This window comes from Penicillium psychrosexuale (assembly GCF_028828465.1).
Source record: "Penicillium psychrosexuale strain IBT 29551 chromosome Unknown utg000001l, whole genome shotgun sequence".
NCBI lineage: Eukaryota > Fungi > Ascomycota > Eurotiomycetes > Eurotiales > Aspergillaceae > Penicillium > Penicillium psychrosexuale.
In genome coordinates, this window is record NW_026643186.1 from 2,449,485 (window position 1) to 2,464,015 (window position 14,531).

At 49.5% G+C, this 14,531-nt stretch overlaps 5 protein-coding genes across 5 annotated transcripts; 2 read left to right on the plus strand and 3 right to left on the minus strand.

Moving 5' to 3' along the window:
• Positions 1–1,637: 1,637 nt before the first annotated feature.
• Positions 1,638–1,850, minus strand: N7518_000948 (uncharacterized protein; the record flags this gene model as incomplete). The annotated part of the gene is made up of 1 exon (XM_057181876.1): positions 1,638–1,850. The coding sequence occupies one exon, from the start codon at positions 1,848–1,850 to the stop codon at positions 1,638–1,640; it is 213 nt and encodes a 70-aa protein (XP_057047226.1).
• Positions 1,851–1,931: 81 nt separating this feature from the next.
• Positions 1,932–3,239, minus strand: N7518_000949 (uncharacterized protein; the record flags this gene model as incomplete). The annotated part of the gene is made up of 1 exon (XM_057181877.1): positions 1,932–3,239. One exon carries the CDS (start codon positions 3,237–3,239, stop codon positions 1,932–1,934), a length of 1,308 nt encoding a protein of 435 aa, XP_057047227.1.
• Positions 3,240–4,481: 1,242 nt separating this feature from the next.
• Positions 4,482–4,838, minus strand: N7518_000950 (uncharacterized protein; the record flags this gene model as incomplete). The annotated part of the gene is made up of 1 exon (XM_057181878.1): positions 4,482–4,838. One exon carries the CDS (start codon positions 4,836–4,838, stop codon positions 4,482–4,484), a length of 357 nt encoding a protein of 118 aa, XP_057047228.1.
• A 691-nt stretch (positions 4,839–5,529) lies between these two features.
• On the plus strand, positions 5,530–6,275 carry N7518_000951 (uncharacterized protein; the record flags this gene model as incomplete). Its single annotated transcript, XM_057181879.1, has 2 exons — positions 5,530–5,721; positions 5,844–6,275. 2 exons carry the CDS (start codon positions 5,530–5,532, stop codon positions 6,273–6,275), a joined length of 624 nt encoding a protein of 207 aa, XP_057047229.1.
• A 966-nt stretch (positions 6,276–7,241) lies between these two features.
• Positions 7,242–13,512, plus strand: N7518_000952 (NACHT domain protein; the record flags this gene model as incomplete). Its single annotated transcript, XM_057181880.1, has 4 exons — positions 7,242–7,664; positions 7,725–8,058; positions 8,111–8,386; positions 8,441–13,512. 4 exons carry the CDS (start codon positions 7,242–7,244, stop codon positions 13,510–13,512), a joined length of 6,105 nt encoding a protein of 2,034 aa, XP_057047230.1.
• Between the last annotated feature and the right edge of the window lie 1,019 nt (positions 13,513–14,531).

Below are 14,531 nucleotides of genomic sequence, written 5' to 3' on the forward strand. Positions count from 1 at the left end.
GGGAAATGAAGTTCAATGTTGAGGAAAAGGAAGTGAAGTCAACTTCTCGAAGGACAGGGGTTTGCTTCGACCAGCAAGTATTTATAGGCGAAGTAGATCGCACCGCAATTTTTGGGTTGTAATTCTTTTTTTTTTTTTTTTTCTTCTCATTTTCCACTCAGCTTTGACATTCAATTTGCCCCTGCAGTGGTGCCACATGTGACAGCAACTGTAGTCTATACACAACCTTGGAAACCTTGGAAGTTAAGTACGTCGAGACTATATGATTCCAACCGCGAATTCTTTCAAATTTTTCTCAAAATCAAATCCAAGAAATAAAAATTAAAGAACATCTGAATGGCTAGTACTCTCGATAGATAACCCTGACTCCAAACAGAAATCGCGGTTTCCAGAGACTCTCGGAGGGCCCCGGGGAGATTCCATGCTGACCATCACTGCTCAGGTGCCGATTTTGGATAATATGTAACATTGAATAAAACCTTGGAATGTTCACGATAGCTTCAAATTACACCCATTTGTACCTCTTAGGTCCTAAATTAGGACTATCTTCAAATGTTACATATGTACCGGATAATGCCTGGCACTCGAGACCTTTCCCTTTCCGTTTTAGTGCTCACCTCTTGCCGCTTTTTGACATACTCCGCGTATCGGGCAAAGGAGGAGACAGATTCTCCGGCTTGAAGCGATTAGCTCTTGCATAAAAGCCAAATCTGAAATATTATACTTGCCAAATAAGAATGCATTCGAGCACTCCGGGCCCCATGTAGTCTCTGCTAAAGCGAAGATCGAGCGATTTGCCCAAATTGCGCCACGTATAAGCTTCTTCAAGTGCTTTTCCCGAGGATTTGTGTTCTTGTATAAGCGCATCGCTTCGTAAACACTGGCTGTATTCTCACTTGTCTGGGACGCAGCCGCACACAACGACATAAAGACGAGCTCTTGAAAGCATGCAACTTTGTGATAGCTGTCTTCTTGTTCGCTCGCATTCATAGTGAGATCGCGATAATGGTGCAAAACTGGAATAATGCTATCCCCTTCAAGTCGTCGTGACCAGGCTTCCGTGTCCTCACAAATCGATGCATGAGTATGATCCGCCATTCCAAGTACTTTTCTGCATCTCAGACCCAAAACTTGATCACGAGACAGCCCTTGATCATAAGTCCAACTTTCTAGAGACGGGATTTTCGCAAGGAATTGTTCCAGTTTAGATAGCCATCTATCTCGCGTCTCCCCTCCATATGTTCTTCTCCCTGATGCACTGCATATATAGTTTGGATCGAATTGGATGATCTCTAAGCCTGCTGGTCCTTGTTTGTGTTTATTTGAACAAAGGGGGCGGACGATACTGTTTGTCGAGGAATTTTTGACCTGGTAACGGATATTCTCCCTTCCTTATGGGCTATTAGAGTCGCATAGATCGTCCCCATCGCTGGCTGTTCGTTCATGCCGGAGGATAGTTGAATCCACGGTCTGAGACTGATCTGTTTGAGAACCGAAGTTCTCTCTTGCTGAGGCGCTAATGGGGAGGCTCGGATCGAACTCAAGATTCTCTGACCGCGAGTGCCGATCGAAAATGTCGGTAGAATGGACGATTCGAGGGAGGGGGGTCGTTTAGGTTGAATGGCTGAGATTCTTTTCTAACAGTCCTCTGGATCCTGCTCCCTCTCTTCCAAAAACTCAAACGCTTTCCATTCCATGTTCTCCCCGTCTCCCCCCACAAGGTCCTCAAACGCCTTGATGACTCCGTCCTCCGGCCTCCAGTCCTCACCGACCTGCCATGTCACTTTTCCTTTCCCATCTCCTCCAACTGCAGGCGCCTCGTATCTCACCCCCCATCGGAACATAACCATCTCCTCCTTATACGAAGTTGGAGGCACGTTATCACTCCCTTTATACTCCTTTGCCCTCTCCTTGGAGGGCCGCCACGTAAGCTACGTAAACAGCTCGGCGTCTCGAAGGGCGGGCATATTTTCCCGTTGCAGAGACGAGGCAAACGCTAAGAGCAAAGGGTTAATGCGTTCCGCGATGGGGCGCAGACGGAACATATCGGGGTTGCGGAGGTCGTATATATCCGGTGCGTCGCCCCAGTACTCTTCCTCCTCGTTGGACATCAACTCGTGCGTCTCGTCGTCGTCTTCCTGGCCGGGCGGGTAGTGCTCCTCTCTCGTGATAGCGAACCCTATCGTATAGGGATCTTCCCTTCGCGGGCCGGAAAAGTACCAGCTGCCGTTAGGCGCGCATGGGTGAAATTCCACGTTGAGGTACCGCATATATGGCCATGATAAGCCGTCGCCACCGGAAGGGAAAAGATCGGGGGTAATAAGCGCGCAGACGTCTAGTTCCTCTAGGCAACTTCCCAGGTCCCGTAGGCCAAGAGACACAGGGTCTATGCCTTTAAACTCGTTAGTCGAGGACGACGACAACGCGCCAATAAGGTCGGGCATCTGCGCCGCTTGGTCCACCTCGTCCCAATGGGAGCCAGGCCTCCAGAACCAGAGACGGACCTTAGTGAGGGAGGACGGTAACAAGGGCATAGCATGACGCACAGCCTGCGCGAACTCGGCGCGGTCATCGCGCCAAGGACCTGCCCAGACGCGGGAAATTATGCGCAGTGCCTTGGATATGAAGGCAACGGGAAGGCGCTCCCATAGCCAGGGGCAGTCCAGCTCGCGGAGTTGAGGGAGGCGGGTGGCGAGTTCGAGGGGCGTACGTAAGGAGACGGGCCGTATGTTGATTAGGTGAAAGGTGGGATCCCGGTCGGGGAGGATGCGCAGTTGAGTGACGCGGTTGAGGAGGGGCAGGCTGTCCGGGTTCTGGACAGTGAGACGGCGAGTGTGGAAGGCGCGGTGCAAGCAGTCTAGGTAGGGTTCGAAGGACTGGTTGGAAACGCATATGACGGGCCGAAGGCATTCGTCTGGGCGGCAGAGGTCCAGGTTGTCCGAGGACGGTTTGTCTGCCATGTCCTCGAGGTCGTGCAGTGCGTTGAAGAAAGCGTGCATTTGGGCTGAAAAGTGGGCGTTGACGGTCTCGAACTCGGCGGGCGGCTCCCTACACGGGAGGGGCGCGCCAGGCCGGTTGAGAAGCAGCGGCATTTCCGCCTCGAGTTCGCACGCGCCAAAGACGATCTTGTCGCGTCCGGGCGGTAGGCGCGCATTACAGGCGCGGACATTTTCGACGAGGGATTCGAGGATGGCGTCTTTGGAGGGCGGCGTGGCTACCTGAATGTGTTGGGACGCCATCGTGGAGATTATCTTGAAGTGGTACTCGGTACCTTCGGGATGGCTGATTGGTGTTGTGTGAGCCTGTGATTCATGTAAAGGGAAGAATCCAAGAAAGAGCCCCGGGTGAGATCAAGCTTTGTACGCCATTTGGAAGTGATCTTTTCTTGCCCAATCGCCGCCAAAAGCCCCTCTTCCAAGGTAATTCAATTACCTAGGTATTGAAGTGGTCGATACATCATCATATGCAGCCAGATCGCTGGGTGACAATTCTATGTGGACACATGGTCTGCGATTTATGCGCAGGAAATCTCAAATCACCAGAGAGTCACAGGATTTGTTAGATGTTACCATTTTGCAGGATAAAGTATGTATATCGTGTTGCAGGTCTAGTTCAATAACTTGAGTTCGAGAAGGGAAGCCCCCTTTTCAGCGTTGCTTTCTCAATACCGCTAGACCAAAAATGCTCCATGGCATATCCCAAAAAGGTCGGTGGTATTTGACCACTCCCTAGGGTCTATTTATTCTGCCGGTTAGGTTATTCTGCCAAAGTTAGCCGACTACTTCTTCACCGCATTAAAACTAATGATTTTGGAGGAGAAAAGACCTGGTCACGTGGAATGCACACGAGGTTATGATTTAATTGCGGAGCGAAGCGAAGCAATTATACACGGCAAGTTACCGATCGTTGCGCTCGTCGTCTCTGCTCTCACACCTGTTTTGCAGACAGGGCTGTCGGTGCCCCTGTCTCCCGTGGCAGGGTCCCCTCTTCACTACATACATTTCTCTTCTCATATCCGAATGCCCTATCTGTAATAACTTACTCCAACTCACAGTTCGCCAACTTCCACCAACCAAGCGACCAATTGTTTCGATATATAGCCCAAAATGTGCACTTAGAGGATTTAAATCATGCCTCACTGATGCACTGCCGTTGTAGCCGAGCTTGCAGAGCTCTTCCTATATTTGAGTTCTCTTCGACGGTCTTTAGGTTGCTGGAGCTAGCAAGCAAACTAGCAAACAAGCCTGTAGAATCAGGAATTTATAGGATCATAGCTATGTTGCACTTCACAGTTAAACTAGCAAGAGGATAAACATAGACGCCCACCTTCGTTGTGGCTTTCCTTCTTAGAAAGTACGATCAAAGATTATGGAAGAAGTCCTGTGATCGAGATTCACAGTTGAAATTGCCTAGTGGCGGTATATCCACCAATTAGTTAACAAACGCATTGATAAGTAACAACAACCCCGCAACGATCTCTATCACAGTAACCCAATCACAATATCTCCATATATGTCAGCCTCCAAATCCAACTTCACCTTGGCATGCAAGTCCAGGTGGATCTTGATGTTCAGGCTACCCTTATCATTGTCCTTCTTCACTTCGTTGTCATCTTTTCTTCTTCTGTCAAGTTCACGGGCGGCGCCAGGTCCAATCAGGGGAATTCCATTAGCCAGAGTGTCAGGTTCCACCAGATCCTCAATTGGGTCATTGGTCGAAGATGAGGTTTCTGATCCCTCGCGGCCCCTACGCTTTCCTTTACCAAGGGCAGGGGCGGCACTGTACCGTTCGAATGCCTGGTTAGCCTCCGGGACCGGTAAACGAGGGTGTTGTTGCATATAGAATAGTAGTATGAGGGTATAGAGTATAAACTGGGATTTGATATACCTTAACGCTGGGATAGGGTCTCCCATATTTTCTCGTAATTTGCTTCTACAGGGTAAGAACTGGAGAAAGACATTAGAAATTCGTTGTTGAACCATGCGATAAAGGGTTGTAGATTTTGAACATAAAACTTACTGCCTAGGCTGTAGTAATAATTGTTCTTGATTATTACTTGCGTAGTAATTTTCGAGGAGAAAGCCCCTGCGATATATATCTCCTCATGGTACCCCCTTCATGATAAGAAGGCAGAGAGTCAATGACACTCATCAGTATTAGTCTATGAACTAATTTTCTGAACCCCAGAGATATTGAAAGCATGATATGGTCACATATCCATGGTTTCTTCAACTCCTAGGACACAATCAGCCGTTTGCAGAATGAGAACCTTAACCTCTCGTTGACGACTAGGTCCTGGTGTAGGGTAGCGGGAATTGTTGCCGCTATGAATCAAAAAAGATAAACTTTGATCAATTCTTCCTTACGCCAAATAGATAGACGGCTTTAGAAGCCATCTTGCCACCGTATGTGCAAGGCATGGCTAGCTAGAGTACATTGCTGGAAACTTCTTACAAAGGCCAGAAACAACTTACGAGTACAACCAATGTTCATACTAAATGAAGCCACTGCATAATACCTTGGACTAAGATGGTATTTGGCATTTTCCTGATGACGGCGATGGTCCCAACCATCATTGGAGTCAACGAGGCTTCCAAGGGTACTCGGGACCATGAAGAGCGCAGGCGGGAAAGTGCGCGGCAAGAGCGCTGTCACCTTTCAGTCCAATGCATGCCTTCAAATGGATCACTGCACCAAAGCCTGGCAATTCATAATGCGAAAGTATACTTGGGCGCGGATAAAAAGGCACGTCAGTTCCCACACGACCGATTGATTTATATTTTCTTATCCCTTGCATATGCGCTGGCCGAAATCGAGTCTGCCTATCACTGACCACAATCTAGATGTACATCACCAAATCTACCGATTCACAGTTTGTCCCACTAAATGGTTCCTTCTACCAACATCCGGATTTCCCCCCTGATAACACATCGGGGTTTGTGACCATCACAGGCGAAACGCCTCCAACTCTACGTTGGGTTTATGTTGATTTGCAGACCCATGAGCTACGATGGGGAGGGAAACAGGATAGCGAAGGAAACATATGTGGCCCTTTCGATTGGACACAAGATGAAGAGCGGATCACACTAGAGGGCTGGGAAGGTTGGCTGGCCGTGCGGGTTCCGGACGACGAGAAGATATCTGAAGTGGTTGGTGTGGAGAATAGCCAGGATCTGTGGAGATTATATTTCGACAACAATGACGATGGGGCCGACTTGCCTCAAGATGCGGAAGTACTAGAAGTCACAATCAAGCGAACCGCGGCGGAATCCTAATGATCGTCTGGTTGACAACTATTTTTGGGACGGTCCCATGGTTTATACAGCATTTGTCCCGAGATGTAGATAATGAGAATGAGATCATAGCGGCAGAGCGGGATGTGGGGACAGATGAATGCCGTCCCCGCATATCAATGCAACCTTAATTCCCCGTGGGACTCTGAGTGTTTGGAAGGCCACAAGGGAGATATGGTGCGGCAATTCCATGTTTCAACTAAAGTCATTTTATTCAAATTGGGCTATCTGGGTTGGGTTGTGGCCCACTACAGCGTCATCTTCACCTCATTTTTATTTAATTGTGTGCCATCTTAAACCTACGACATACAATCCCTGGTCGTTAATGAATTTAGATTCGGCGGCGCAAGGCCCATGGAGATGCCTATGGATCTAGTTCTGAAAAGTGCACAGCTTCCCCGCATCTATCTACATCACACCCGTAGATGGATCCATGGTTGTTCTTATGTTATCAATTGCAACCGTCCAGCGATAACCGTGGAGGAACCGTTCTCAGCGAATGCAATGACACATTTGGTTTTGCTAGGATCGGCCCGGAAACCTTAACCCCTTGAGGGTTTCGGCTACATACCTGTTCTGCTTGTTTTCTTGCGTGTTTATGATTTCATTACACGAAAGGCACCAAGTGATCTGATCCATACAGAGACCACGGCGGGAACTAAATGATGCCATTATCAGTGGCGAAAATAGATACTATCTCCATAGACATGCTGTACTCTTGTTTTGGCTCTGCGATTATGATCGGTTGGAGCTTATATTGACGTCGTGGACTTTGCAGCACAACCACAACATGGTACAGCAGTACAGCATCATGGGAGAGAGGGGGGAGAGAACAAGAGTACAAGGAAGAGGAGCTTCCTCCCTAAACCGGGACATATAATGTCTTTCTTAGGATCCAACCGAGCCTAATTATTATCATAATTTCTATCATATTTGGTGCACACAGACATGGCTTCAGTGCCCCATGGTATATCTTTGTCCTCCACTTCGCTACTCGGTCTGCGACCCACTTCGAACATGGCAGAACAGCACGCGACCGTAGCCAGGGAGAAGAGTTTCAGTCATCAATACCAGCAAACCACTAAGAACACCACACTCGCAGATGTAGTCAACTCGCTTGCGCGTCGGGGCAGCGATGACCTATCGGCCTCTCGGGTGTCCGATACTGACTATGCTAGCCTGTTGGAGTGGATTCGGTGCGAGAGGATGAGAAAATTACCGCCCGAGGGGAGCGGCTACGACAATGCCCTTGTGTGGGCGGCCCTGTTCATTGAGCGTGTGCATTCGTTTGATTTAGCGATTGAACAATTTGCCGGCGACAGCCACCTCGCCGCCCAGTTATCCTATGGATACTGTGCTAGCTTGCTTGAGGTGAGCAGAAGCCACACCCTCGCGCCCACTAAATCGGGTTGACTGACCGCAAGCGTATAGTTGGGCGAGGAAAATGCTCCGGCCCTTATGGACCTATTTGGATTTTTCTACCGCTGCTCTTCTGGTCTCGGCAACCTGCTCGATCGTGCAGAGCTCTTTGTGGTCTCTTCGGATATCAAAGACCAGCTCATTCTTGCGTTAGCTGATCTGGTTACTCTCGTCGTCTGTGTGGCCACGCACTTTCATCGGTCACTCCTTGCCTCGGAATGGGTATCGATTGATATCTATAGTACCTTCCCAGGTCCGATTGACAGTTTTCGTGGTCGTTGTGAGCACATTTCAGACCTTATGTGGCGTCATCAATTGATCCGAGAGGGCCTCGAGGGAGATAAAGGTAGAGTCGCTCCCCCAAAGCCATGTGATCCATACTTATAATATAAATCTAGCCGTCGGAATCAATACCCTGAAAGACTGGCTGCAGCCCGAAGACCCAGTGGTTGCCCATATCACCGAAGCCACGGCCCCCTCGGGCCAGGAGCGCGAGGAGGCCACTTGCACGTGGGTGAAGCCATACCTGATGCGATTCTTGAAAGGCGAAAAGCAGGTCCTTTCTATCACCTCTAAGTCGGGTTCCGGCAAGACGGTTTTGTCGACTGTAATCAATGATTATCTGCAGTATCCCGTAGGAGGAACAAGGTATATGTCCATATTGGCATCTATCGGTTAGTTTCATTGTCCTCAACCCAAAACCTTTACTCTCTAACGAGCCGAGATAGATGGTCGAATCCCTGCCAACACCACCCCGGGAGCCGTCGCCAAGACGATCATGTCGCAGATGTTGAGCAAGCGCATTGGCAACCTGCAGCTATATCAAATCTTGGCGGAGGCTTACAACCAGAGCAGGTTGACTGTGGACGAAGAGTTGTACGAAAATCTCCTATGGGATGCCCTGGGCCGTGCTCTCAAGACTAGTGGAGCAGGTGCCAGAGAGCTAGTCCTAGTCGTCGACGGCGTGGACGAGGCCAGCTGTGGGGAGAAGGCCCTGTCACACCGGCTTCATGAAGCGGCATCCAAGTCCCCCAGTGTAAAGCTGATCACACTCGGCTCCCACCCAGTGGACTCGGTCATCTCCCAAATGGTAGTGCGAGTCACCCTAGGCTTAATCTTCGATGACATTAGCGCGGTGACCCGCAAAACCCTTCAACAGAGCCATGTGTATAGCAAAATGTCCAACGAAGACAAAGAGGTGACCGTTGCTCGGATTGTGGAAGCATCGGATGGCTCTTTCCTTTGGGCGAAGCTGGCGGCCAAGCGTGTGCGCGATGAGAACCCGCCGAACGAGGCCGCGCTTTCCAAGTCGGTGGAAAATATCGTCCAGGCAGGACATAAGATCTCAGATCTGATATCCCACACCTTACAGTCCAAGCTAAGCGAGGATACGAAGAAGATTTTGGTTTGGCTAGCCACTGCGAACCGTCCCCTCGCCCAGCAGGAACTGGCTGCTCTTCTCTCCACCAAGCCTGACGAGGCGGCCCTCGCCGAGCATCGCGAAATTGACTTCCCTCAGCTATTGAAGCCGGTCGCTTTCCTGGTTTTCTTCCACAAAAACCTTGTCTATCTTAGACACGCACTGGTGCGGACCGCTATCCTCGATGTATTCTCGAAGGGCAAATTTCTACCCGCGATCAAGGACAGGCATGTGGATTTTGCACAGAGACTCCTACTGTACGCAAAGCAGACTGTGACTGATAGCCATGGGCCATCCTTGGAGCCGCTGAATGGGCAGGTGACGGAAGACTTGTTGAGGAAACATCCCTTATTGGATTTTGCGCTTCGTTACTGGACAGGCTATGCGAAGATTGCATTCAAATGCACCAACAACCAAGAAATCAATATCGCAAGCAAGAGTTTCCGATCTGTTCTCCCTGCGACCCCCTCTGTGCCACTCCTGGAGATGACTTTGTGGGCAAGCAAGGCGACTCCGTTGCTTCGGTCCATTCATGAGGTTCAGACATCCCTGTACCGCCAAATATTGAGCAACAACCACCCAGCCACTATACAGGCCGTAATCTGCCAGGCGCTATTTTTCCGACAGATCAGCAACAGCGTGCCTGCCGAGAGTAGTCGGATCTTCTATGAGGCGGCAACAATCTGCCAGAAGGTCTTGTCTGTACGGAATCTCATCACTATGCAGATGGCTCAGTTCTTCCTGGATGCCACCGTGGATAAAATGACTGACTCTGTCACGGAAGTCATGACACGGCGCATCCAGATTCTCCAGATGCTGGTTGAATGCCAGAAGGTCCACCACGGAGCGACAAGTAGTGTGGTCCAATCCACGTTGACGCAGCTGTCCGAGCATTATAGTCTAGTCAAGGAATACCGCAAAGTACAGGAGATTAATGAAAATTTGGAGAGGTCCTTCGTCAACAGTACGAACCAGCGGAGCGGATCTGTGCAGATGGACGAGTCATTACTAGTCCACCTCCACGGCCCTAAACACACGATGCCAGAGACAAGCACCCCCCTGGATTTGACTGGAATAGAGGTGGACGAGTTGATTACAAATTCATTTGATTTGAAGACCACCCTGGCGAAAGTGGAGCGACAGAGGGCAGAGGGCCACTTCTCGGACGCCGAACGGACATACGTTGAGCTATGGCAGCAAACCAGCCAGGCATACCGGCTCAGTCACTCCACTGAGCACAAGATGTCAGTTCTGCGGACTGTCCTCGAGTATTCCAAATTCCTCAAAAGTCGGAAGAGAGATAACGAAGCGGCCTCGATCCTTGCCGGGGTTTGGGAGGAGTACGAGAAAACTACCTCCAGTGCCGAAGCCTTGGTGTCCGAGTTGCTTGAGCTTGCTCAGTTCATGAAAGAAGTGGGACTGTCTGTGTTGGCCTTGGAAGTGTTCAAATACTGCGCACAAAGTACTAGCAGCCAGAGTGCCACCCGCAAAGAAGTGGAAAGAAATATCCAGTCCACTTCCCGACAACTGATGCACTCATCATCTGCAAAATCTCTGCTGACCGAATCAACCCTGAAAGAAATGGTTTATACTAGTTCATCCAGTGACGAGCAAAATTTCGCAACAGCGAGCACAGCGCTAATCGAAATGTACTTGTCTCAACACCGGTGGCATGATGCTACAAGGGTGTTGAAACGAGTCCTGCGAGATATGTGGCCGTTGTTGTTTGCGGCTTCGATCGAAAAGGTCGTCCTGCCATCATCTAATGTTGAGCACTGCGTTGATTTTGCAGAGCGCCTCGCCGGGTGCTACCGCTACCGCCGTCACCCGGTCAAGGAAGAGGATATCCGGACCCGGCTTTATAGTGCAGTTCGACGCGATCGGCCAGTGTGCGGCGAGCAAACTGTGGAGCGAGCCACATTGAATCTTCTTCGTCTATACGAGCGTACTTCCCAGACCGGAAAAGTTGTGAACATCCACCAGGATATGCTGGATGATTATACTAAGCGGTTCGGCGGGGAGCATCCCACTGTGATACGACAGCTTTGGACCCTGGCCGAGCTGACGGCCCCGCAACCCATCGCAGTGGATTATTATCGCCAGATAGTTCAAGTCCTGAGCAAGGGCTGGGAGACCTGTCCCCCGGATGCCTTCGAGCCACTTGTTATCGTGGCGACGGAGCTCTTGAAGCAAAATCGATACGCGGACGCACTGAAACCCTGCCGGGTGTTGTTCACTACCTTGCAGAGCCCCCAGATCAGCCAAAAATTGCGGGATCCGGGATTTGTCCAGACCATCTACCAACGTTATGTTCATTGTCTGCAAATGACACACAGTGACACTACCACCATTCATGATGTGACAGTGCAATATCGTAAATCGTGCATTACTCTCTTCGGTGCGAGCGCGTCGATCACCATACAGGCAACCAACACATTGGCAAATATCTGCCAAGAGTCCGAGCAGTTTGAAGCGGAAGCGGTCCAACTCTACGAAGAGCTTTTGCAAATTAAATCCAGTGAAGTTGAAATCGACTATCAAGACATCCGTGCCACCTTGGATGCAATCCACGAGCAGCAGAGTGCAGCCTTCACTACTTTGAAGGTCGAAAACATGTCAACAAAGGAGCTACAGAAGACGTTGTCTATTCATACCCAACGACTCGCGTCGATTCGATCCAGCTATGGATGGGCCCACGAGGAAGCCCTATCCCAGATGGGGGAGGTAGTCTCACTCTACACTAAACAAGGGAAGTCACAGGCAGCTGTTTCACTGCTACAGGAAGCAGCAATGCAAGTGCTATCGACCGAGACGCTCTCTATCAAGTTGATTGCGGCGGCCAAGAGTATTGCATCTGGCTATATCGCAGCTGGTCAAATTCAAAAGGCCGAGCAGCTCTCAAACGAGATATATCGTCATGTTATTACCAAGGACACCAAGGATGAGAGTGCTCTCGGCTTTGACCGGAGTTCAAAAGGGCGGTCAACCCTTGCTTTCCTTGCTCAGTTCGAATATAGCATCCGGGAATGCGGGGACAACTCTACTACATTGAACGAAATATATGCCGCCCTCACCACGGAGTATATATACTTTGAACAGTTCCGGGAAACCCTCAGCTCCAAGACTGGCAAGCTCCAAGACACGGCGGAAACCGCGGCCCGCCTGCACGGCTTCTTACTTAATCGCGGCCGTCCATCCACTGCCACTCAGGTGGCAGATCGGTATACCAGCTTCTTCTTGGCGACAGAGGGCTCCAACCTGGAAATCGGCCCTAACCAGGCTAAGGCCTTTATTGAGACAGTTCTGGAATATTTCAGCATTCATTCCTCGCGTGACTTTATGCGTTCAGTGGCCATTGCTAGTTACAACCGCGTAGACCAGCTGCTTCGCTCCAAAGATTACCAGTCTGCCTGCCACATCGCATTGGCAGCGACGAAATACATCGGTGCCCACCATGGCTACTCGTCCGATGCGACACTCAAGCTAGTGTTCAAGCTGGGCCTTCTCCTGGCCGGCCAAGACAATGACATACACCCAGCAGGCTCGGCCGATAAGTACATGCTAAGCGTGTCAGCGACGATTCTTCGTGATACCCTCGAATATTTCAAGGAGCACAACTTTGAGCTCGCACACCTGGATCTGGAACACATCAATCGCTTGATCAAGGTTCTAGATGAGCAACAGGATTATCACACCATGGCCTGGGTTCTCACCTCCCTCTGGAACAGCCGTGACGCCTATGCTTTGTCACAACCACGGCATTCATATACGCTTGCGCTCGGGCGCATGCTGGTCATTACCCGCTATCTCATCAGCGATTATAGTGGAGCTGTCCGGCTTGCGGAGGATCTTGTCTACAACTGTGCTCGTGTCCATGGACCCCGACATCCAAGTACGGTCGAGATGACTATTCTCCTATCACAGATGTATACAAGCGTGGCTCAAGGCTATCAAACCCAGAAGAGTCGGCGTAAGCTGGCCTACCAGTACTATCGCAAAGCAGCCGCGCTGCACGAGAATGCCTTGCGTGTGTTCATTGACCCGTCCTCGGCACCTGCCAGCGATGTGGACATGGATGTCATCTCGGGCATCTCATCCCCTTCGTCCGCCTCCAATCCAGACGAAAACACGGAAGAAGGGAAGCATGTCCGACAGCATTTGCATATGCTCAAACTTGCGGTTGAACGCCTTGGGAATTGGCCCAAGGAATACTCCGAGTACGAACGGCTTAATCGTGATCTCTTTAGCACATTTGCGAATGATCTGAAAGGCGTGGAGGGTGTCGAGAAATGGAATTTGCAGTCGTTCGGGTCCGGCCAGGCTGAGGCTAGTGATGACCTTGTCTCTTTTCATCACGAGCACCTTGCAATTCCCGTTTGAGATCGAACCGATCTACGTTCAAAAGTTGGCTTTTTGTTATTTGTTTGTCTTGGTTCTATTTATTTATTTTTGTGTTCGTTTTGTTGCGTCCAAATTTGCCTGTTGGGTACGAAGGATGCGGAGTCCGATATTTACGAAGCGGCTTCATTAATATATCTACCACATTGAATTTAAAATCAATTAACGGAAACTGTATATGAAACGTTCTCTGTCATATGTACCGGATAGTTAATGCCTTCCCTTTCTGCTTTGGTGCTCACCTCTTGCCGCTTTTGATCATTGAGTAACTAAAAAAGATGGAATGTTCGTTAGTAATCAACAGGTAAATTTGGTTTGAGATTGTTGTAGTCCAAAGCTGCTTGCTATTTTTGATTTCAGTTACCGTTAAACATTGCATTCCATCCACCAAGTTCCCTCAGAAGGACAGACGTAGACCCAGTCCAGCTAATAATGGTAAACCTCACATAAGAGAGATATATACAACAATGAACGTAACGGGGTTAAAAGCGGTTAGTTTATAATGTCTCTAAAATAAAATTCAGTAACCTTGACCGGCCTAGTAGCGCAGTGGTTAACGCGTCGCACTTGTAATGCGGAGATTCCCGTGTTCGATTCACGGCTGGGCCTTCTCTTTTTTTCTGTATGGGAGAAAAGAAACACGATGGCTTGAAGACATGGTATACAAAATAACCAGTCACCGCAGGCCTAGTAGCGCAGTGGTTAACGCGTCGCACTTGTAATGCGGAGATTCCCGTGTTCAAATCACGGCTGGGCCTTTCTTTCTTTTTTTTTTTTTCTTTTCCTCGCGCGACACTGAAGATGTTTGTTTAGAATCATTCGCTTTAGTTAGTTAATTGGTTGTAGTGTCTTTTTTTTTTTAACATAGCTAGATGTATATAGACCTAGGTCTGGACATGGACTTGGACTTGGAAACTAGGATTGAATCGTACGTCTTCTTCTGACATTAACTAGAACTATTCATAAGATACTTTGTCTACACCTAATAAATCAGGACACAG